At 37.2% G+C, this 24,504-nt stretch overlaps 1 protein-coding gene and 1 long non-coding RNA gene across 5 annotated transcripts in view; one reads left to right on the top strand and one right to left on the bottom strand.

The window, feature by feature from the left end:
* Positions 1 to 3,090: 3,090 nt before the first annotated feature.
* Positions 3,091 to 15,197, bottom strand: NR2F2 (nuclear receptor subfamily 2 group F member 2). 3 transcript variants are annotated; one of them, XM_066592838.1, is made up of 3 exons: positions 14,940 to 15,197; positions 8,231 to 8,758; positions 3,091 to 5,742 (listed from the first exon to the last, which is right to left on the bottom strand). In XM_066592838.1, exons 1-3 carry the CDS (start codon positions 14,980 to 14,982, stop codon positions 5,468 to 5,470), a joined length of 846 nt encoding a protein of 281 aa, XP_066448935.1. In that variant the 5' UTR covers positions 14,983 to 15,197; the 3' UTR covers positions 3,091 to 5,467. The 3 variants fall into 3 exon arrangements, with proteins under 3 accessions (XP_066448935.1, XP_066448933.1, XP_066448934.1); XM_066592836.1 differs by lacking the exon at positions 14,940 to 15,197 and adding an exon at positions 10,303 to 11,382 and having other exon boundaries at positions 8,231 to 8,779; XM_066592837.1 differs by lacking the exon at positions 14,940 to 15,197 and adding an exon at positions 10,303 to 11,380.
* Positions 15,198 to 23,768: 8,571 nt separating this feature from the next.
* Positions 23,769 to 24,504, top strand: part of LOC136612466 (uncharacterized) — a 42,936-nt gene continuing 42,200 nt past the window's right edge. For both annotated transcript variants that reach the window (XR_010790398.1, XR_010790397.1), the window contains exons 1-2: positions 23,769 to 23,932; positions 24,187 to 24,276. This is a non-coding gene — a long non-coding RNA (uncharacterized lncRNA). The remainder of the gene's footprint in view (positions 23,933 to 24,186; positions 24,277 to 24,504) is intronic.

Genomic DNA, 24,504 nt, shown 5'->3' with positions numbered 1-24,504 from the left:
GTATATTATACTAATGAATTAGTTTTAATTTATCGATGAGTTGAAAAGGTCAACCATAGGAATATATACACGTGATGATATCCATTATTGGTTCTGATTATAGAATGCAAAGAAGGTTTTTTTTTAAATAGTCAGGGCCAACTCTATATACTGTATCTATGTATATTATACACCGTTGGTCCCGATTCTTTTTGATGAAATCTCTTTTGCATATATATGTTACATCAATGGGGATAGATTATTTAAGATGGGTATATATATATATATATATATATATATATATATATATATATATACACAAAGATATATAGTTGATAGATAATAAATGGGTAATTAGAACATTGGATACTCAAATTACATAAAAATAAATAGAAACACATTAATACTCCTATCATAAAAAGAAAGTGACGTTACAGTCTGTCTACAGTATATTATCCACGAAGAGTTCTCTCTATAGGAACACAATGAGATCTAGTATTCAATGGGAGTGGATCTCACATCTAGGACTTGCCTGTACCTAATACAAATGATATAATCTATGCACAGGTGATCAGATATATAATAATCAATCACAGAAGGATCAGGGGAATTATTTAATATAAAGTCTTCTTCTATGGAATAAAAGAAAGTTTTCGAGAAGGACATAAGCGTTGTTGACCTGGTGCTGGGGGAGAGCTCATTAGTTCGCTGTCCATCTCTAATAAAGGAGCAGGGTTACAAATTATCCAGTTCTGCCTGAACACACGCTCTGTCAAGTGAGATCAGCGCTGCGCAAGCCTGATCCCGCTCCCTCCTCTATACTCTGCTGGCCGGGGAGAGAGCCTTCTACATGACCAAAAAGCTTCCCAACTATAGCTCCAGACTAGCACTCCAGTCATAAGTACATTAGAAGCAGAGGAAAGGGCCACAAGACTGGCTTCTGCGGTTGTAATTAACCAATTCGCATCCAACAACATGTTTGCAGAGTTAATGAATGCCCATGTATCTCCCTAACTTTCATATAGTAGTACATCTTATTCATATAAGATGTGTGTATCCCTTTAAATTAAAATTTACTGTGAAAAACACTAACAGTGTATCCTCTGGGTTTCTTGAGACTAAATGACTACATTACATTTTATCATCACAGTATCATTTTCCAGATAACTCATTATTTTACAATGTAATAATGTCACATCCATCTGTTTTAATTGAACTGTAAAAAGAAGGGACTACTTGGGCTGTTATCATTGCGTTATCTCATACACGATAGGATTTATAACTCTTGCAACAAGTGTAGGGTTTGCAGAATGTGTTGCACAAGTGTCTAATTGCCTGACAGGTAGTATATTAGTTCACTATGTCTGCTTGCTGACAATCACTTAAAACCTTTATAAAAAAATCTGGATTTCTCAGATTAATAATTTGCATATTCTTAAAGTGGCTTCACACATAGCATTTTTGGAAAACGCACTTGCAGTTTTTGATGCACCTTTTGGAGCCAAAGCCAGAAGTGGATCCAGCAGGAAGGAGAATTAGTTTAAATTTTTTCTTTATGTCTCATTCCTTTTGAATCTACTTCTGTCTTTGCCCAAAAATGTGCTTCAAAAACTGCAAGTGCATTTCCCAAAAAATGCTCTGTGAATGCCCCCCCCCCCCTACCCCCCTTCAAAAAAGAAGAGTTTCAACATCCCCACACTACCCACGCACACCTACAACACTAGAATTTTCATGTGGGCTATGGTGATATTCCAGCATGTAACACAAACACACTCACAAACACGACTCAAAATCGACACCTAAAGAATTTATTTACATTTATGATCTAATATTTCGGTAGAACTGCTATAAAGCTTACACGAATGCTTTGCAGTGCCTAGATACTAAAGTGGTTAAAAAGTAGCAAAATTTGAAATGATATAGGCTTAGGCAATGAATGGGTTAAAGGTTTTACTGTAACCTATGAAGGGATTTGTGCAGAGCACACATTCACACACAACGCTCACACGGTTCACTGACTATATAACTAGGATCTCTACATCTTCCAGCGTTGCAGGTTTTGAAGGGTTAAATAGACTTTACAACCACAAATTACATCACAGAAGGCATCTAAGGGGTTAAACTGCATTCACTCTCAACATAAAGGTCTTGAGTTTAAAAAATAAACTCTTGCCTTGTTGTCCTGGGGTCTTTCTGTTGTCTTTAGTAAAGTGATAGAAGAAGAGCACTGCCTGCTGCTCATGGATGGAAGGAAGGAAAGAAGGTCTCCCTGCTTGTCTTGTCTCAATGTGTTTTGTATTACTAGGCAGAGCCTATGCTTTGTACAGCAAAGCTTGCATTGCATTGAAAGACGCCATGTTGCCTCAGCTAATAGGACACACAAGTCACCAACATACTTTCACACGCTAAGACACCCCCTAAAATTCCACTTAAAGTAAACAGAAGTGCACGGAGGAGGCTCCTCTGTGTGTGATCTGGGATCAGCTGCAACCTACAGATCTTCATTGAGGGGGACAATAATACACTCCTTTACACAGCAGATCGCAGAGCCAGTTTTTCTTTTAGAATACTATGGATCAGTCCTAATAGCCTGTGCCCCCTCCCTTACCAACCACCGTCACCCCTCCCTCCATTGCATGTTTCAGATGTGCTAGAAGATGGTGTTGATCAAAGATCTTCACTGTGGGTTTTATTGTCTGAGATCGTGTTTAGCTACACACACTAGCATTGGGAAGAAATAAAGCAGAGCAGCCAGGAGAAAAGAAAGACACTTATAGTGTTGCCATCTTTAACTACGGTTAACTCTCACACTCCTGGGTACCCATTGCAGTCTATTACTCTATACAGAGCAATGCAGCCTTTCAGCAAACAAAAGGTTAAGATCTCCCAGAACTTACTTACTCTTAAATCACCACCCCCTCTTTTGTCCTTGCAAAATCTTTTGTTCCAACTCAGCATGAAAAAGAAAACTTAGTATAAACTTAAATCTAAACCTAATAAACTTAAACCTAATTCTGCATGCACACATACATAGGTTTTTCATGTCACCACAACCACAACCACCATCACCACCACCATCAAAGCTTGCAGAGAATAAGGAGAGGGACTAACTTGTTTTCAGTTTGAAATTCATAAATTATAATTTAATACCAATGAGACAATTTACAACACATGGTTTACAACAAGCTAAACACAAAACGACTTCCTGTGACTTTTTTTCTTTTTTGAAATACAAAAACTTCATACACTCACAAATGCAATGACTTGCAATAGAGGAACCTAAAAGTAGAGGTCAGTAATACTCTGCAAATGTGCTCAACGCTCACTCATCTCCCTGTGTGTTATGTATACAGCTCTATGCATCCATCCAGTCTAGTGTGTCCTCATATCTGTGTGCATGTTATTATCATCAGACCCAATCAGGCATGGTCCAGGCGTGCATTGACAATAAATTAAAAATGACATTGGAATAATGTTAAAATATGGCCATTTTTTGTACAAAATATACCCCATATTAACAAATGCCATTATTTTTTGGATGCCTACATACAGTATATACCCTTTCTTGTTCTATTATAAAGACCTAAGTCCCTTCACTTACGTTCAGAATACAAGGGATTTATAATAATAATCATAATACTAAATTGTACATTATTTATTCTGTACAGGGACCCTCTATACTAAGTCACCCCAGTGATGCTTCTCTCAACAACGCATATCACAAAATATTGAGCAACCCAAAAAAAAATCGGAAATCCCAATAAAAAAGCAACTGACCTGTATATACAAATGTGCCACTGGCTTGCCTCAAATATCCTGTGCGTGTATACCAGATATTTACAAAATAGTCCTCTTATTTCTCATGTTCATAAAATAGATGCAGAAGATTTTTGGATAAGTTTAACAATATAATAAGTTCGCTAAAATACAGGCACTTAGAAGTATGGGCCTAGGAAATCCATTTTTAATGAAATAGTGGATTAGGTTACTAGGAAAGGGTTGCAATAATAATGTCCAGTACCTCTTAAACCATAGATAAACCATAGGTTTAAGCGTTTCCTGCCGAATTAGGCATGCAAATACACTGCAAACATAATAGGGGGGAGGAAAAGTAAATTAAATTAACCCCTTCTGTAGTCAGACCCCCTATGTCATGAAGGGGATTCATTAAATGAAATACATGGAATATGGATCAGATCATTCTTTGTCGTTTTTGTTTTTTAAAAGACACTTGTCACAGCCAAAGAGTTTTCAGATATCAAATAATATTTTAATTTCTGAATACTTTCATTTTTTTCTTGAAATATAACACACAAAGACTCGACCAAACATTTCAGTTATTATAACTTTTACAGTATACAGAAAAAAAAGTTGCACTTAAAAAAACAAACAAAAAAATAAAACAAAACAAAAAATAAAAACCTTCAGTTTTTTTTTGTAACACAAAAACTGTAAAATCTAGTTACCGAATCAATCACATTATGTATAAGTGCCAACAGTGTTATTTGTCATGCTGATTTCAATTGTATTTTGTCTCTTTAAAAAAATGGAAATATCAACAATTATAATACAAAGGGATTTGCAAATATACAAACAGTTATATAGGAGCTTCAGAACAGAATGAAGAATACTGGATGGAACATTAATTGTCCTTATCTAAAGCGCTGCTGTGTCTTTTAGACCCAGAGTCCCCTACACTTCAACCCCACAGTTTTATGAAAATAAAATAATAATAATAATTATAATAATATTTAAAAAATCTGTCTTGTGTAATGAAGAAACGTGGTTCAATGTGTAAATAATTACAGGTCTCAATATTAATTAAATTAGGCTCATCACTTATAAGTGCGCTTCCAACTTAAGTTCTAGTGTCAATTTTTTAAGTTCCATTTTTTTCCTATGATATTTTGTGGACTCTGTTTTAATTCTTACAGAACATATACTTTTAAGGATACAGGGTTTTTTTTGTCTTAGGTCAAGAATATATTTATAAAAAAAATATTATAGAACCACAAAATAAACTGGTTTAGAACCAGGAAAATACAAAATGGAAAAAAATAAAATTAAAACAGCTAATAGATACATAGACACAGAGGACAATTTAGAATTTTGAAAAAAAGAACTTTCTTTCTGCTAATTTTCTCCACATTTCCATAAATGCACTTTTTAGCGATATTTTTAAAAGGTTACAAAAGAAGACTAAAATTCCCTGTTGATTTTTTTCAAGATTTTTTTCCTTTTTTTTTTACAAAAAAAAAAAAAAGATACGTAGCAAGTTGTTCTGAACGAGACAGGTTTAAATGCATTCTGATAAGAGTTCATCAATAGTCTTTTTAGGTTTAGTTTTTTTTAAATTCACAGTCCAATAAATTCTTCCCTCTTCTTTAAGTAAACTTGTAACAGCCTTAGCAGAAGGAATCTTAAGCCAACATACCCCAGAGTCTTTTTTAAGTTTGCCCTCCATTTCCCCCCATCAATACTTTGTATCTTATTGAATGGACATATAGGGCCAATTGAAACTGCTTCCAGAGAGTAACATATCCCTAATGAGCGTTTCTATAGGGGTTTTACCTACCAAACGGACGAAAAACAATTGCTCTATGACAGAGGAGGACACAGTGCGGAGGGAGGGTAGACGGAGTAAGAGTTTGCCAAATCTTGTAGGCTGGTTGGGGTACTGGCTTCTAACATATTCTTCCAATGCACATTGGGACTTCTCCTGCAAACTTTCCACATGAGCTACATCAGACAGACCACAGGCATCTGCAAGAAAGTGTGATAAACAATGTCATTATATCATTAAGAAGAATTGTGGTGACTGGCTTGGGCTGACTGGAAGGCCTGTCACAAATCTGTCCCCTCCCCCCTCATAGCAATTAACTCATAATAAAAATACAACTAAAGAATAACACATTGGGGCAGAAATATACTGTACATACATTGCTTGAACAAGTGTGACAGCAATTCAGGGCAAGCTTTTTAATGACTCCACAAATAAGAGCAACATCTGATGATCACTCATCAACAATAGAAGTCCTGGACTCTTAATATATTCTCCCTTGGAGGACTATATGTTTTTCTCTAGTCTCAGCAAATGTCTTAAGTGGCTTTTTAAAGATCATCTTGGTTGTTCAGAATCAGCCAAGCAAACTCTTATCCTCCTCTCATACTCCTACTAGAGCTGGGCTTAGAGAAGGCCCAGGGAGACTACTAAGGAACTCTGACCATTAAATACAATGCAAAGGGGGTTTAAATCACAATCGCCTCTGTCTAGAGATTGGGTTGCGACCTAACCTGCCTTTGGCTTCTTGGAAACAGAGTAGCACATGCATATTGTTATCCAGGCCATTAAAAAGGCATGCAAATTATTTGAATCATGGGGAGTGAAAAGGATGCAGTGTGCAACTTATTTATATGATATTTCAGGGAACCCTAGACGAGGTTGTCGCATATTGACAACTCTCACAGCACCCTCTGACAACTTTTAATGAAACGGACATTATATATCACATCATAATCCAGTATAGTCACAAATTATAACACGATATAACCATTGCTCGTCTTTTTAGACCAGATCCCTATATTGCACATAAGTGTTTATAGGACGACTATCAAGATAGATCCAATATTAACAAGGAGATAGATCCCTAACCTTGCAAACCATACTTTACTAAATGTCCCACTTCTTCCTAGTTATGTTTAGGAGGAGGGGCGGGGGGTAGGGGGCAGCCGGGGTACAAGTTGGGTGGCAATGACTGCAGTGCACACTTATATTGTAATGTACACATTGTACACATTAATTCTAAAATCCGAATAATAATAATGCTAATAATAATAAATTAGTAATAAATTACTAAGCATTTCACTGTGTATGATGTATTGAATTAGCAATTCAATTTCAGATCAACATGACAAGTTTGGTAAGATCAGATAAGTAAAAAAGATACACATAACTTGTGATCTAATAATTTTACAGTGAAAGCCTCAGGCAGAGAAAGTCTGCGAATTCTTATTTAATCAACAGGAAAAGATGTGCAAGATGTGTGAATGTCTTTACTGTGTGACAATATACCACATAGTGCACAAATACATATAGGTTTACACACAAAGCACAAATAAAACGCAGGTCCAGCGCTACAGAAGTCACTAAACCGCCTGAATTTGCCATATTTTAAATGATTGTCCCGCAAAGTTTGGCCCCAAAGAGTTAATTATATTGCTCACACAGATGACCCTACAATACATCCTAATTAGATTCCATAATGTAGTAATTACTGCTTTACAGCCGTCACACAAGTGGTGTTGTGATCAGAAGTTGGTTTTGGTTTTAAATATTATTATCATTATACTTTTTTCGGAAGTAAAAGAAACTTTTCTTTCTGTGTGTTTTTTTCCCTTCCCTGCCCCCACTGCTTGCTGTGGGTAAATAATGTGGCTGCTTGCCTCTAATTTCTACACTAAAAGTTGTATTCTGTCTAAAGTTACAGCAGCCGAGCAGTGAAATCCTAACTGCCTGTCTTAACTCGTCCGATTCACAAATACATTTGGAATCCCAATGATTTGGGCCCATGCAGTTAAACAAACAACAGATCATGCTGCAAGCTACACTACGTAAGCCCTGTAGGGTAGCCTCGTGGGGAAGGGCTCTATTTCTTCTACTTTTACTTATATTATATAATGATCGTAACTCAAGTTTTATTTTTCATCACTCCCCGAAATTGGGATATTTTTCTTTAACACGTTCTATTACTATTGATTAAGATCTGTCGGAGTTGGGGGCCTTAATATGTCTAAATAATAATATTAATAATAATATGCTCCTACCACATGTTGCTACAATCAATTTTAGAGTACTCAACTGGTAAAAGTAAAAATAGATATAGATAGGTAGATAGATAGATAGATAGATAGATAGATAGATAGATAGATAGATAGATAGATATGAGATAGATAGATAGATAGATAGATAGATAGATGGATAGATAGATATGACAGACAGATAGATATGCTATAGATAAATATGATAGATAGATATGCTATAGATATGCTATGGATAAATATGACAGGTAGATAGACTGATATGCTGTAGATGAATATTATAGATAGATAGATGGATAGATAGATAGATAGACAGACAGATATGAGATAGATAAATAGATAGACTATAGATAAATGTGACATAAATAAAGAGATAGCTAGATTTAGATAAATATGACATAGATAGATAATAGACAATATTTTTTTTTCTTACCTGAAGTAAAGAGAACTATAGCTTTTAAACAACTATATTCTGCCGAGTCCACATGTAATGCCTTCAGTTTTTCTACTTGCTCTTGGAAGATTCGTATGTGGTCCATAAAGGCCACCACTCTGTCCGCAGACATGGGGGAAGCGTGTAGACCAGCAGCTGCCAGGAGAGGGGCAACATGGAGTGGCATTGAGCACTGGGCAGCGTTCAGCACAAATAACTCACTCCAGGTCAGCCTTAGAAGTGCCACTTGGTCTGTGATCTGCAGGTCTGGGAAGAAGGGGATATTCCGTGCCCACTCCACTGCACTGAAGAGCATCCTGGCTGCCAGTTCACAAATGTTTTCGATGCCCATAATGTTGTTGGGTTGCATGCATTGACTGCCAAATCTAGAGGTCGGGTAGGGTTCTGCTCTCAGGAGAAGGGATATATATCCGGATAGGTAGGAATGGCAGTTGAGAGGGTCTCCATTTGTCAAGGCGAACTGACCATGGGTAGGCTGTGTGGGTGGCATTCTGCCCCTCTGTACGGCTGCAGTGAATAAAGAAGAAACTACAGCAATTAATATCTGGATGACTTGCTCTCATGCAAAGTGTTCTTCTCCCTAGCTCTTAAAAATAAAACTATGTACATTCTACCCCATTGCATTTTCTTCCCCCAGATCTTTGCTGTTATTGTGTTTTATGATTAAATTACAACAACCCATAATCTACACCACACATCCCACAATGGCTTAAATATCTTTCCTCTGCTTGCTTAATAATAAAAAAAAATCTGCTGACTTCCCAAACGCGAAGACATTCAATTTATTCTTCCATATGGGCTCATAATGTCCTTATGTTTCCTTCTCCCATCTACACATATAATATTGCCGATTCATTTTAATTATATATATATTTTTAAATACAAAAAAGCTCAGTTTCAGAAAGGCTTTGGCAATAGGATTGTAAAAGAAAAACATAATTATAATCATTTAAAAAAAACTCAAGAAAGATATAATGTGGCTGATGGATGTGCTTGCAGCTTACAGGCCTCTGTGTTTTTATTGCATTACATTTGCATGCAGGAAGACATGGAACAATGAGGGGGTGATGTTTAGAAAGTGTTTGGATTTGGAAAGTATTTGTGTTGAGTTTGCAGCATGAAGCTGAGATGTGCGTGAGATTGTGAGCAGGACAGGGTTAGCTAAAGCAGCTGGAACACAAAGGAAGAGGCAGGCTGTAACCCCTAGCCTACATAGAAGACAGCCTGCTGAGGCAGCCCTGCACACTATCAGCTCCCTGTCCTTGCCTCATTTTAGATCACAAAAGGTTTTGACTTTCACAAGAGGACACACACAAATACACACACATACACATCTATACACATACACCATCATGCACAGCAACACAACCCATCTGCAAGAGCTACAAGCTATTTATATTTCTTGCAGGAACTTCAATTGTAATTTTTAATGGAGGGTAGAGAGGGAGCATGTGTGTGTGTGTGTGTTACAAGACCCAGCTCCAAACTGTCCTTCTGATCTTAATCAGTTTTAACTCCTGTGCAGAATGACATTCTAGGTCACAGGGGCCAGGGAGATTATTCCATGCATGGAGATGGGGTTTTGTGTTGGGAAGAATATCTAAAATAAGCAGCAGTTTGTATTTTACATTATATCTGAATAAACCATGCATGGACTTAAAAAAAAGATGTAATCACGATCAAAAGTAACAATTATTATTTAAAAGAGATGTAATAATAATCAAAAGCAACAACAGCAATTCCTATTATTATTGATGGTATGACAATAATAAATGACACAAGGATGGCAATGAAGGGGTACAGGGAACCATGCAAATAAAGAAATGAGTCTTTTTTTGCAAAAGAGATGTAATAATAATCAAAAGTAAGAACAATGATTATTATTGATGGTATGATAGCAATAAATGACATAAGGTTGGCAATGAAGTAGTACAGAAAAAAAACAAACTCCCAGAGCTGGCCATGCATGAGAAAGTTACAGCAGTGAATAATAGTGATGGTGTTGGGGTAGAATAAAGAACAATAGTGTTAAACAAATGAAATCCCAATACCTTCCCGTCTCATGCCAACTTTGAGACATTTTTTGAGCCGACAGTATTGACACTGATTGCGGTGGTGCTGGTCTATAGGGCAGTTCCTGTTGGCACGACATGTGTAAGACAGATTCCTCCTTACACTTCTCTTGAAGAAGCTCTTGCAGCCTTCACAGGTGAACTGGCCGTAGTGTTTGCCACTAGACTTGTCCCCACACACCACACACTCAATATGTTGCTGTTGTTGTTGCTGCTTTTCCCCTTGGTTCTGGCTGGGCTGGCTGGAGGGGGTGGATTGAGCAGGGGTAGTGGAGGGCACTCCTTGCCCTGGTGTCTGTGGGGTGTGTGGTGCCCCTGCTGGCCCTTGCCCTGGAGGTGGCTGTGAAGGTTGAGTTCCTGGCACATCGTCCTGAGGGTCTCTCCATGCACCCACTACCATTGCCATATCTATGGGAAACCTCTTCCAAACTGCTTCTTCCCCTATTCTTCTTATGGTGCTTGTGGGATCAGACCAGGCAGCTTTAATAGATGAATAAAGGGGGGTGGGGGGAAATAAAGAAGAAGAAGAAGGAGCAGCAGCAGCAGCAAACAATCAGATGAGCAGCAGCAGGAGCAGGGTGGGTGCACTAGTGGTCTGGAGGAGACTTGGAGGTGTCTCTGTGAAGCTGAGCTGCAGACTTAGTGCTGGGGGCCAGGTCCTGGGAAGATCACAGTCAGCCATTCAGGAAAGCCATGAAGGGTTAAGGATTACTACAGCGGGGGAGACCTGCTCTTCTGCTTCTTCTTCTCCTCCAGCTCTGGCAGCCAGTCTTTCCAGCAGCAGGACTTGCTCAGATCCCTTCTTCTTCCTCCTTCTTTGAGCATGTACAAGAGCCCAGTCTCCTCCAGCAGCAGCAGTAGCAGCAAATAATAACAATAATACTAGTAATGGAGCAGTTCACAGGCTGCAGGACATCCTTCATGCACAAGAATAAACCCTCAAATAGGAGCCTGCAATCAAAGTGATCAAATATGCTAAAGAGAGAGCGAGAGGGGGGGTAGGAAGTGACTGCGATTTGTAGGAAAGGGCTGGCAGAGTGCTGTCTCTCCGATCAGCTCACTGAGCTCTCTATATAGTGAACTTTGACACCACTGCTGCAACTTAGCACACGTTACCATGGAGACGCCGCTCCTTATAAGGCGAGAGATTGTGTTTAACTGGTCAGGGCTCGCAAACCCTCCCCTTGTACCGTATTGGCCAGGGCCAGCCTAGTGGTACAGGGTGTCTGCTATTCTGCGCCGCCCGGTCCTAAAGACCGTCTACTCTGCCATTCACTCACTGCTCTGCACTCCATGCAGACACAATAAGGTTGGAGAGGGGGAGAAGGATAATCTACTGAAAAGGACAATAATAAATGGGGGGCATATAGATTCATGGGGTGAGCTGCATGCATGCTGCATTTATATATGTGAGATTATATATATATATATATAAAAGCTATTGCATATATATATATATATATATATATATATATATATATATATATATATATATATATATATATATATAAATTGCAAGTACAAATCTACAAATCTATAAAGTGTATTGACTTTGAAAGAGGTGGCCAACATTCCTGATGCTTTACAAGGGTATATCTAGTATTTGGTCTGTAGTCTGTTCCTCTTTAGATGTTGTCCTAGTTTTATAGTGAAAAATTATAACAGGTGAGCTGCAAGTTGCAATTATAGTGCTATATAACACCTGCTTGGATAGTTTGCAACATAGCTGATATGTGCTATGTGGCATACCTTATTACTGATCTACATACACAGCAAGATAGTAATGTGGATAAAAAAAAAAAATATATATATGACAACTTGCAGCATAGTTGGCATATACTATGAAGTACACCTTACAACTCATGCGAACACACACAGAATAAGATACTGATGTGGATGCAAGGATTATATATAATATATATATAAGTATGTGTGTGTGTGTATATATATATATATATATATATATATATATATATATATATATATATATATGTGTGTGTGTGTGTGTGTGTGTGTGTACTGGCCAGGATGGAGGGGCAGGAGAACATCTTGCTGTGTGCTGTGCTTAAGTGTGCAGAAGGACAGGCTTGAGGAGCAGACTGTGCTTTCACATGGGAGGTGACAGAGGTTCAGATGGACAATAGTGATGTGTTAGAGAATGAAGGTCGGTGTGTCTGATCCCTTGACCATCAGAATCTCAATAGCTGAGACTATTACTACATTCTGTGTCAGCCATGGCGGCAGATGCATGTTGGTTTAAGCATAATTGTACATACAAGCAAAATGTCATTTTAATGTGGGAACTGTATAGCTATTATTTTACTGCTGGTAAATGTTATAGTCTCTTATCATGATTAGCAGTTATTATGACTGTGGACATTAAGTACTCCCTTATATGCTTTTTAGTATTGTCATGAAAGTGAGATTACAATATTCTTGTTAACATAATATGGTATATTATGTACAAACTACGTAGACTGGATGTAAACACGTAAGCATTAATCTAATCTATCTATCTATCTATCTATCTATCTATCTATCTATCTATCTATCTATCTTTGTATATATGTTTATATTTTTCTATAGGCAAAACGCCTAATACTTTTTTAATATCATAAATAGGACTGATTATGAACCTGAGCTCTTAATATTTTAGAAGGGCACCACAGCATGCGATCATTTATACAATATGATAAACACACACACGCTATCCTGCATATAGTATATGCATACTCCCTTTACATTTATACTATATGCACAATATAACCCTGCATGCAGAGATAAGTACAATGAAATCTTTATTTAATGCATGATACATATATGGAGATTGCATTCACTGGCTATAAGGCCAACAGATGACGTGAGGACCTAATGCTGGAATGTTTCCACTTTTGTATTTCATCTAGAATAATACAATCTGGAACTTCCATTGAAATAACCCTTTCACCCCACTCCCCATAAGTGTTTCCTAAGAGAGGAATTAAAATCCTTGTGTAACATAAAGAAGGAAATATGACTTGGAAACACTAGATTGTACTGCTAGTAGGAGATCACGTACAATGAAGAGAAATCCTGGTGTTATTTGCTGCGATGATATAGTATGAATGAAGTAGCTCAGCTAATTTTGTGTCTACAGTTAAATTCACCTCACAATAATAATATCATGGACAATAGATGTACACTTAATTCCTTATTATAATAATGATGAGGGTCAATGTTGCAAGTGCAATGCCCAGTTGTAAATCAATAGTAGATTAAGGCTAACATTGCTGTTATAATGTTATAGGCCATACCATGGACACTAGCATTGTGTGCAATGCATTCTGCATATTGTCCACCTGGAGATAGGAGCATAGAGCCATTACATCTGTCATATGTCCCACAATGTCACATTTTAGTGTGTTATACAGTATAATCATTTACTGTTTACTATAGTGAACGTATACAGATGTGATAACCACCACAGCCATCATCATCATTATCATCATGATTATTTTAAAATGTCACATAAGGGTTAAGGCTGCTTTTAATTTAGCAGACTCATCTGACCTTAGTAAATGATGAAATACAAGACTAGTAACCCCCTAACGACTGGGAGAAAGCAAAATTATTTCAGTTCCTCTGGCTTGTGCTGAAGTCTAATGTGTTGTGTTTCACAAGTATCACACTGAAGTCTTGTGAATGGGGGTGAGTGAGTCTCATTGTGTTGCTCTGAACTTAGAAGTCAATGCAATTTTTAACCACTGGCTTGTGGTACTTTGAGAATCACCAGGGGCTGTCAGAGTTAGGTCCTCTGAAAAATTTACAGTGCTAAATTAGAGCATATGCTGTGAGGTGAAGAAAAAAAAATGCTTAAGATTGGAGCAAGTACAGTATCTGTCTGCCCCCTAGTGTAAGGCTTTCATGTGCTTGAAACTCAGAGTACACTGCAAAAAGATGGGATCTTAAAGGGAAACGACTTTTGGCTCCTTGCAAGAAAGAAACTTCTGTACATATTAATCTGATTAGCATCTAAGGATTTAAAATTAATTGACTTGGACATAGCTGGAGAGCTGGGTAAAGTTTGTGCCTCTGCATCATGAAAGCCACTGGTGAGTGGATGGATATAGGGGGCTGATGCAGTGTGCTGTCTCATTGATGGACCGTGTGTGCCTGATCAGACCATTCTATTCAGCCTGCACTGAGGAAAACTATCCCTGCTGCCTTCTGCAGTCTCTCCAGGAGGACACATCGGTGAGTACACTGCTTTTTCCTTGCCTACTGCAGCTGCCTTGCTCTACCTTGTATTCTGATCATAGACCGAGGCTTCTTCCCTTGATATATCCGAGCAAAATAACCCACCAGCAGGGGAAAATCCTCCCTTGTTTCCTTCTATTCTTCACTAGATAGGACACAATTGCAATGCCTGAGACCACTGAGTGCTATAGCTGCATATAGCCATGCTATGATTTTTACAATCCTACATTAAATGCAAACACACAGCATATTACGTACCACTCAGCACAGACCCAAATAAGCCCAGTCAGCATATGAACCAGGTTAAGAGATAGTTAAAGTGATAGAGCATCTCAAACCCAGAACGCAAGATAAAGCATATGAAATAAAAAGAGACCTACCAAAAACGTATTTTCCTTGCTCTGCGTCCCAAATGGCTTGCATCTTCTTCCTATAACTGCAAATCCCTGGCAGGTGAAATGAGTCCCTTTTGCACGTTATAAAGAATTCCTTGCAAAAGAGAAAATACAATGTCTCCCTTACTGTGTTTATTTTAGGCGATTGAACAAACTGATTGGAAAGTAGAGGGTGCAGGGAGAAAGGTGAATGGGATATCCTCTGCTTGGAGGGAAGTACTATTTGGCTTGCAGGCTTTGGGAGAAGAAAAAAAACTTGACACTATAACTTTAAATGTAGTGAGTTTGAGAGAGCTAGCACACAGCTTGTCAGGAATGTGAGCCTCGCCTTTAAGAAAATCCCCATACCCAAGGTATAGCAGCCCACAGTGATCTCTCCTCTCATCTCATTCCTTAGAAGGAATAGAGAGCATTGCTACACCTTCCAGTTTGGGGCAGGGATAGCTGAGACTTAAAACAAGCACCCAATTGGAAAAACATCCTTAACTTAATGAGTGATTTCATTCTTTTAGATATCTCATTGAACACACATACATATATATATATATATATATATATATATATATATATATATATATATATATATATGTATGAGCTTCACAACTAGTTTGTTCCACTCTTTGAATACTTCTTCCCCATTACCACTGATCACTCTTAGAGCAATCTCCCAATCTCCCATTTCACTTTAATAATTGTACTATCATCTGCAGCATTGCATTTAAAGGACACTATATTCTAGCATGGCACATGTAATATTCATTATATACTCACCAAACTAATGAATGGATCATTAATATATTACAGATGTAATAAATAGTTATACACTGGCAGGTTGGCACAATTTTATCTAATGGATTCCTGTTCCAAAGATTGATGAAAAAGGGAATAAGTGTTTTTTTTAAGGACAATGTTCTACCTATTTCATATTTGACGAATGAAACACACTTTCTTTCATTGTCACTTGTCCTTGGCTTTAATAGAAATTAACTTAAGCACAGCACTGAATACTAATTACATATTTACAGCCTAATGGAAATTACAAATGATTTTGCCATCTCCAGTAATACTAAAAACTATGAAGGCACTCTAATTATAGACTTTAAGGTGGGAAAAAATAACTGACTATCAGTTCCCTTTTACTTGGCATTAATACTATGGAGAAACATATTATTGCTAGGAATCAATTGCTGCCAGTATAATCAGCTCATGCTGAATGTAAGAGATGGCCCTTTAGAGGGTTTTTGCTTTTTTATCACCTGGCATATCTAGTGACAGCAATTAAAGGGTGGCACTGATGACAGGCAGGCATTGTCCTTTGAAATCTATAGGTTATTGGTGGAGCAAAGTTTATCAGACCAAGGCCTGGAAATATATAAGGGTTCTAGGTGTGATGTAAGTGATTAGTTGCAGCCTATGACGAGGCTGTAGTGCATGTTGGGTAGTTATGTTGGAATATGTGATGATTGAAGATCTGTTAAAGCTTTTTTTAAAAATACTTTTTAAACTGTGCCATAGGATTCCAGCCATGACCACAAAAGCTTTCATTTATACCATAGGGAGTTCATTGGCAGAGGTTTTTTAAACTTTGGCCCACATTACATAGATAGCTGCCTTGGTGCTCCCAAGGGTCAAGGGTGAGCATCCTTACCCCTAAGTCCCTGCAGATTATTAGAATGAGGCAAGGCTGTCACATAACAGTCATAATTACTAGTTCTCCTTCTAGTATAACTCGTGCTACGTGTGGTTCCTTTTTTGTTGACCAGTTTTTTAGATCTAGATTAAGGCAAGAGTGGTATTTGCTTGAGCCTGGATCCCCTCCTTGGCATTCCCAAGGCACTGCCTTTGTCTTATAAGGAATAGGGCTCTCTGAATGGTGTGAAAAAGGAGAGAGAGGGTCGCTTCAAATCGATTTTACTTGTTCTCTGTGTCTTTTCGGATCAATGACTCTCAATAGTCTTATATGTGCTCTTTCAACCAAAAAACTTGTGCAACATTTTCTGTCTGTATTCTTGCTAAATACAATAAATTCTGTGTTTTATCAATCATTGAGCACTCATCTTGAAGGCAGCTAAGGAAGGCAATTAAGCAGAGACACCTAAAACCAGATCCTCCACATTAATACAGCTAGACATTGATAATTAGCCAGTTCTTTTATATTTCACACTGGACCCAAATATAAAGCTACAGATGTACAGGTGCCAATCAGTACCTATGAAGAATAACTCTCATACCAATACAATACCTTGAGCATTTATGTTCAAGAACACAACATATAGGGGTGATGTTGTGTAATGTATAGCTCTGTTGTATAGTGCATAGCACTGTTACTAGCTATTAAGAGTAGAACAAAAATCTGACTAGAGCCTGATGAAGGGACATTAAGCAGTCTCAAAAGCTTGCATACATATTGTTTCTGGTTAGCCAATAAAGGTATCAGCTCTATAATACGTTTGTCTTTTTTATACAATAGAATTTAATATTACTGTAGCTATCAAGAGCAAAACCAGTAATCACTGTTATTAATAATGTCACTTAGAATCATAAAGCAAAGCAAGACAATGTAGTGTGAACATGTGCAAAGTTTACTGTATTACAATGCAAACAGATTTTCCAGAAGATAAAAGTGCTGTACTGACATGACAGTTATGATGTAAGAGATTTGAGTACTTGGAATTGAATAATAGGATACATACTGGAAACAAATTTTGAGTCAAGGGAAAAGGAAGTATGTTGTACAAAGAAATAATACAATGGGATATGTAAGAAAAAAGGTAAGTGAGAAAAGAAAGTGAGTTAGAGAAAGGAAAAGAGTGAGAGAGAATTGGAGGAGAGAAATACTCCTAGAGAGATATTAAGAATTAGAAGTGAAAGGAATGAGAAAGACAGCTCGAAAGGTATAAAGAAAGAGACAAAAAGATTGAGAGAAATAGAGAGAGAAAAGGAGAGGTAGAAGATATACCATGAAACAGAGAAAGAAGAAGAGAAAAGTAAGTGAATGAGAAAAAGGAAAAGAGGAAGAGAGAATTTGGAGAAGAGAGAAAAACAGAAAGATGTTAAAAAGTAAAGGGAATTAGAGACAGAGCTAGAAAGGTATATATAAGTAGTGAGAGAAATAAAGAGAGAAAGGAGAGAGGAAATAATACGACAGAGAGATAGAGCTAGAGAGGAATAGAGAGAAGAAAGTCAGTGAGAAAAAAGAAAAGAGGAAGAGAGAATTGGAGGGGAAAATATATATAGGGAGAGGTGTTAAGTAGTAGAAGTAATCAAAGTATAGGGAATAAGAGAGACAGCTCGAAAGATATAGGGAAATAGAAAGAGTGAGAGAAATACAGAGAGAAAGAGAGAGAGAGTAGATATGAGACATATATGAGAGAAAGAGAGAAAAAAGTGAGAGAAAAGAAAATGGGAGAGAGAATTGGAGAAGAGAGAGAGAAAAGGATGTTAAAAAAACAGAAATAAAGGGAGTGAGAGAGACAGAGCTCGAAGTTATAAAATCAGAGACAGAAAGAGAGAGGAAGAAGAAAGAGGGGAGGGGGGCTTAAAGAATCCAGCTAGAGAAGAAGCAGCTGATGAAGCCCAGAGCCCTGTCCCGGACAATACAAGTCTCCTGTAGAGATGGGTATTGATCAGGGGAGAAGCTGAGATGTCACCACACTAAATATTTACTGATCACACACAAATAGCTGGGGCTTGAACGATCTTCCCATGTGTGGAAGTGAGAGGAGAAAGGTAAATCATTTTATTAGTGTGTATAAAGCAGAGAGCACACTCTGGGCTGCAGTGTTTTAAGATGTGTCTTTAGCTGGATGAAGAGAGTTAGGGAAATCGATAGTCAGTGATTAGGAGCCCCAGCAGTGCCAGTATTGTTACCACACACAGCAGATTCAAGGATTCTCTTCCAAGTCATGCAAAAGACCCAACACATTACAAGTACAATAAAATTAATAGAGGGAGAGGTCTATCTACATCACCATGTCCATGAAGGTAACAATGCATATATACAGTATATACAGTGTTGGATGAGGCTTTCAACATTCACACTCTGCAATGCTATTAAAACCTAGCCACATCCTCATACTATAGCTCATGCTTTGCAAGGACCAATCCTGAGACCTTGAATATTTCTCAATTATAGAGCACAATTCAAATAATTGTTTCCAAAGTTTGAATTAAGGTAATTCAGCAACTAGTTGACCTTCTAGTCCAGGGGAGAATCCTTAACTTTGTGATAATTTGTCGAGATTTCATGACATTGTGAGTAATTTCTTTTTACCTGAGGCTGCATTATGTGTATACAGACCTGTAATAGTAATTTTGCATTGATAATGACCATGAGGCCAGGAATCTGTATAATGTGGCCGCTGAAACACTTAACCATCTCAGTACTGCATACTATCATCAAGTGGGAATTATTTTTTTCATATGGTAGTATGTATAAAAAGTCAGCAATTGCATGCATGTGTCTGTATTGGGGTTAAATCCACTCTTCTAGTGACCATTAGTTAAACCTCTATCATGTCAGGCTACACTAAGATCCAAGTATGTGCTGTATATAAATGTGTCAAAGTGAGACATTAAAAGAAAAATAAAACTATTTCTGAAACACCTGAAATAATTCTCTTGGTCACTTGTGTCACTGAGAGAATAATAGCTTGGAAGGAACACTCATCTCCCTCACTCCTCACACATTTCACTACATACATTTATGTTAAAGTCACTGGATTGCTTGAGACACAGACATTTTATTAGTATATGTGCAACAGGACACAGAAGTCAGGCCAATGGGATTAATAAACTAATCTATGGGAGAGCTACTGTATGCTCAGATTACAGCTTTATATTTCAGGTGTATAGAAAGGAATCAGCATTCATTCTGAAAATAAGTGGGGTGAAATTCCACATTAGGGTTTACATATAGTGTTCTAGGCAATATATCTGATACCATATCTCTAATTGAGCTCCCCTAAACCAGTCGATAGAAGCACATAACACTAGGGGATATTAATTTAATTAAAAGTATGTCTATAAAACCATGTGTAATCGCCAGATATATGCACATGAATGATAGCTCGATAGATAGATAATGATATGATGATAGATTTAAAAATAATATATATAGACAATAATATATATACATATACTAGATAGATATATATTATATATATATATATATATATATATATATACATCTACAAAAAGAGACAGGTGATAGCTAGATAGACAATAAAGCTAGATAGACAGGTAGATTAGCAGGTACATAATGGAAAGATGGAAAGACATACAGATAGTAGTTGAAATGAAAGGAAGGAAGAAAAGAACATACACGGATATATGATGTCTATAATAGATATATAGATGAAAAGAATATAAGTCTATATAGTGAATACTTTATATATCGTCAGGGTCAAACCTGTTATTTCTCTTACTTTCATAGAAAATGTATCATTTTCAGAAATATATTATAAATTAGCTTCCCTTCTACAGTGTAATTGCAGGATATGCATATTCACATAAATGAGAATAAGATACACTATATAGAATAAAATATTGTTAATAAACGTTACAAGTAATTCTCTCATATACTACAAAGGATTTATAATCTTTAAAGTGATAGAAACATTTGTCTCCTGTCAATTCTTCCATTGTATTGTCTCTGCGATCCTGGCACAGAGGGGGTCAAGTCGTTAGCTGTGCTCTGCCCTTCCCTATAGAATATGTATAGAGAGAAGGGAGCACGCAGATGCCTCTATATGCTGTCACATCCCGGCGATCCCGCATTATTTCCTGCTAGTTACAAATATATCAATCGATTTCGTTTCCGTGAGTTCCTATATAACCATAGTTGAGTTCTATACAACATCTAGGCTATGGGGATGCTTCTCCTATACGCCTATATGTCACTGACCATATACAGCCGTCCACCACCCTGCCCTGATGATCATTTCTCCAAGCGTATAGAAATTATAGTAATGCAAAATATGAATATTATTATATTTAACCGGTGCCTTGCTGGAGTAAGACAGTTTTCTTTAAATAACCAAGCAATATTTTTCTATAAGCTTACATACATATGCATACAAGTGATTACTTAGTGCATATGTATTGTATCTGTCGTCTGGTTACAGCTGTCACATACAAGTAAATATGTTTGTAAGCATCTCCTTAGTGTTGTTACTAGCGATGCCAGGGATATATATACCTATATGTAATCACGTGTGTAGGGGCCCCAGGGCCACTCTAAGGACACCTCGACTCTAGGATCGCTCCCAGGGTCTGCAGTGCTGCTGCTGCTGATGGATCACCATGTCAATGTAAACGGCACAGGATTAATTTGTTCCAATGATTTCTCCTTAGCAGGAATGCCACTTATTTCTAACTCTCTCTACTTTTCCTGATTTACATATAAAACCTTTCCACAGATGCAGCAGTCACATGGCACAAATAAGGAACAAGGAATGGACAATGTACTGTAGCTAGTTGGTGCTATCTTGGGCATTACCTGCAAAGATAGTGATGGATACAGAACCTGTACAGTGAATGCTGGATCTGTACTGTATCTGCTTTAGTTCAGGACAGACAACAACTTTTACACATTGTAACAACTTTTTGGATGTTAAGTTACTCATTTAACCATTTCATTTGAGGGTTACATATAATGTGCATTACTTAGATAGTTTGTAGTTCAATTACTTTATGAAGTCACAATCTCACGTGCAGATACAAAACACACATTTTCACACACATACATATAGGCACACATAAAGAGACAACTACACAACGACACACACACACACAGAAGGATACTCAGAGTAGTATTCAGAAATTAGACTCATAAATCCACACACACACACACACACACACACACACACATTGTGTATAAACATACAAACGATAGAGAACTATATGCACACTCTACACACATAACACAGTCTCTAACAACGTAATGCATAAAGAAGTCAAGGTTATTATGTGTTGTTATATTGTATACTCCATTGGTTGCAGAACTTTTACCTATGCTATAATGCAATGGATCGTTTTAAAATCCTCCAGCGTTTAACCAGTTAAGCCACTGTGTTCTCTCTCTCCCTTTCTTTTTCTATGTGTGTGTATATACAGTACTATGCTGAAGTTTTAGGCAGGTGTGGAAAAAAATGCTGCAAAGGATGAATGCTTTCAAAAATAGAAGTGAAAATAGTCATTTGGTCAATTAAGAAAAAGCCAACTGAATGAAGAAAAGGCAAATGTAAATCACATCAATATTTGGTGTGACCACCCTTTGCCTTAAAACAGCATCAAGTCTTCTAGGTACACTTGCACAAAGTGTTTGAAGAAACTCAGCAGGTAGGTTCATCCAAACATCTTGGAGAGCTAACCACAGATCTTCTGTGGATGTAGCCTTGCTTAAATCCTTCTGTCTCTTCATGTTATCCCAGACCCATTTGATGTTGAGATCAGGGCTATGTAGGGGCTATATCTTCATTTCCAGGACTTCTTCACACTGAAGATAGTTCTTAATGACATTGGCTGTATGTTTGGGGTTGTTGTCCTGCTGCAGAAGAAATTTGGAGACATCAGGTCATCAGACACCTTCTGTTTTTGAAAAACACCCTTGCCATGCAGCATTCTCTCCTCACCTGCCTAAAGATATTGCACGTATGTGTGTGTGTGTATATATATATATATATATATATATATATATATATATATATATATATATATATATATATATATATATATTCAACCTGGGAACATTTAGCTTTCTAAGCAGCAGGAAAGCCCTATAATGATGGTGTCAGAGAAGAGGCTGTGCCAGTGTCAGGGTATTCACACTTTGGACTCAGATGGAGATACCTATTGAAAAGTGTCTGAGAAAGATTAATAGGAGGTGTCAGGGATGGGAAAGATCAGATTTGCTCTACATTCCTAACAGCTCCAGATGAATTACTGATGATCCTCCCCATCCCTATCATTAGACACTGCATCAACCCCAGCACTTATCTGCAATCTAGAATTCCACATTGCTTAAGAAAACAATATTAGATTGGAGAAGTATTTAGTAGGGATGTAATTGGAGAAGTGTAAGTGAATTACAGTTAGTGTGTTAAAACTGCAGCTACTAACTCAGTTGCCATATGACAAGTAACCATCCAATACAGCTCTAGTTAGCTTCAGGCTACATACTGCGTATGATCTCACTTTTTTTTTAGATATTGAAATAGCATAAAGTGTATATGGCTGCTGAACACTGGAATGGAGCATATCTGACCTTATCTATCCCTATTATATATTAGGTGTACTACTCTTTCATTGTATATTCAGGAAGCCTTTGAGGAAAAAAAAACTTATGCGATACAAAAACGGAATTTATGCCTCTGGAATGAATATAACACTATCATAGATATTATGGATTGATAATCTACATTTATACAATTTCATCTAAGCGCTGTTTGGTTGCTGCCTGCACAACTCCTGTAATACTCTAGTTTTATGTGCACAATGGTGTTATAAGCCTAATAATTTATTATTAGATATTTTCCATAGCACCAACATATACCATAGTGTTGTATAAAAAAAGGACACACATTGCACTCTACACCCTGTGGAGTACATAATATAATTTCTCTATTCACATAACTTCTAGGGCCTGTCTTAGGAAACTGGAGAACTTGGAGAATGCCAAAGTTAAACTCCATGTACAGTACTGTGTAAAAGTTTTAAGCAGGTATGAAAAAAATGGAGCAAAGTAATATATTTATTTTCGAAAATAGAAGGCGTATGATTGACACCAAATTTATTTTACAGCATGACAACTACCTAAAACTTAAAGCCAATGTCATTAAGAACTATCGTCATTGTAAAGAACAATGAGTCCAGGAAGTGATGGTATGGACCCCACAGATCTCATCATCAAGTCTTTCTGGAATTACAGGAAGAGACAGAGAGGTTGGAACCAGACCTACATCTGCAGAAGATCTGTGGTTAGTTCTCCAATCTGTTTGGAACAACTCCCCTTGTTCATTCACTTTGCACTTTGCTAATTGACCCAAAAAACAAAAAAGGACACTTCTACTTTTGCTGCATTTTTCCACACCTGCCTTAAACTTTTACACAGAACTATGTTTTGTAAATATTATAAACAGTCTCAAAGTTATTGAAAGCTTATTTACAGATTATCAATATGAGGGGGGAAGAAACCTCTAACAATGTAACATTGTGCTTTATTCTGTTTTAGGACTATAACGTAACACATCAAAATCTTCCCAATTCCAGTTCTTCACAGCATACTTGAAGGATAAATTCACCAATTAAGACATGACTGAAGGTACTGTAAACTTTTCCTGAAGTTGACAGCTTGGAAAGTGTTATTCATTGGCTAGTGTATAGACTGTAACTAACATTTTCAGCATCTAGAAGTTTGGAATCACTTGATATTTACCATCATTATTACTATAATTGTTTATTATCCATAGAATTATAGGATAGTTAGAAATGCCCAGAGCTTATCATCTTGATCACTCTTATACTGCTGTGTCCTATCCTGTTCTGCTAA

The sequence above is a fragment of the Eleutherodactylus coqui genome, chromosome 2 (assembly GCF_035609145.1).
Source record: "Eleutherodactylus coqui strain aEleCoq1 chromosome 2, aEleCoq1.hap1, whole genome shotgun sequence".
Classification (NCBI taxonomy): Eukaryota; Metazoa; Chordata; class Amphibia; order Anura; family Eleutherodactylidae; genus Eleutherodactylus; species Eleutherodactylus coqui.
The sequence above is the reverse complement of the archived record's forward strand: the minus strand, read 5'-3'. Positions and strand labels throughout refer to the sequence as shown.

Coding starts and splice junctions, on each gene's coding strand:
- NR2F2 (XM_066592836.1), bottom strand. CDS start 10,729: ATGGCAATGGTAGTGGGTGCATGGAGAGACCCTCAGGACGATGTGCCA. Junction 8,780..10,302: donor AGTTGGCATGAGACGGGAAG/GTATTGGGATTT, acceptor TAATTGCTGTAG/TTTCTTCTTTATTCACTGCA. Junction 5,743..8,230: donor TATAGTTCTCTTTACTTCAG/GTAAGAAAAAAA, acceptor ACTTTCTTGCAG/ATGCCTGTGGTCTGTCTGAT.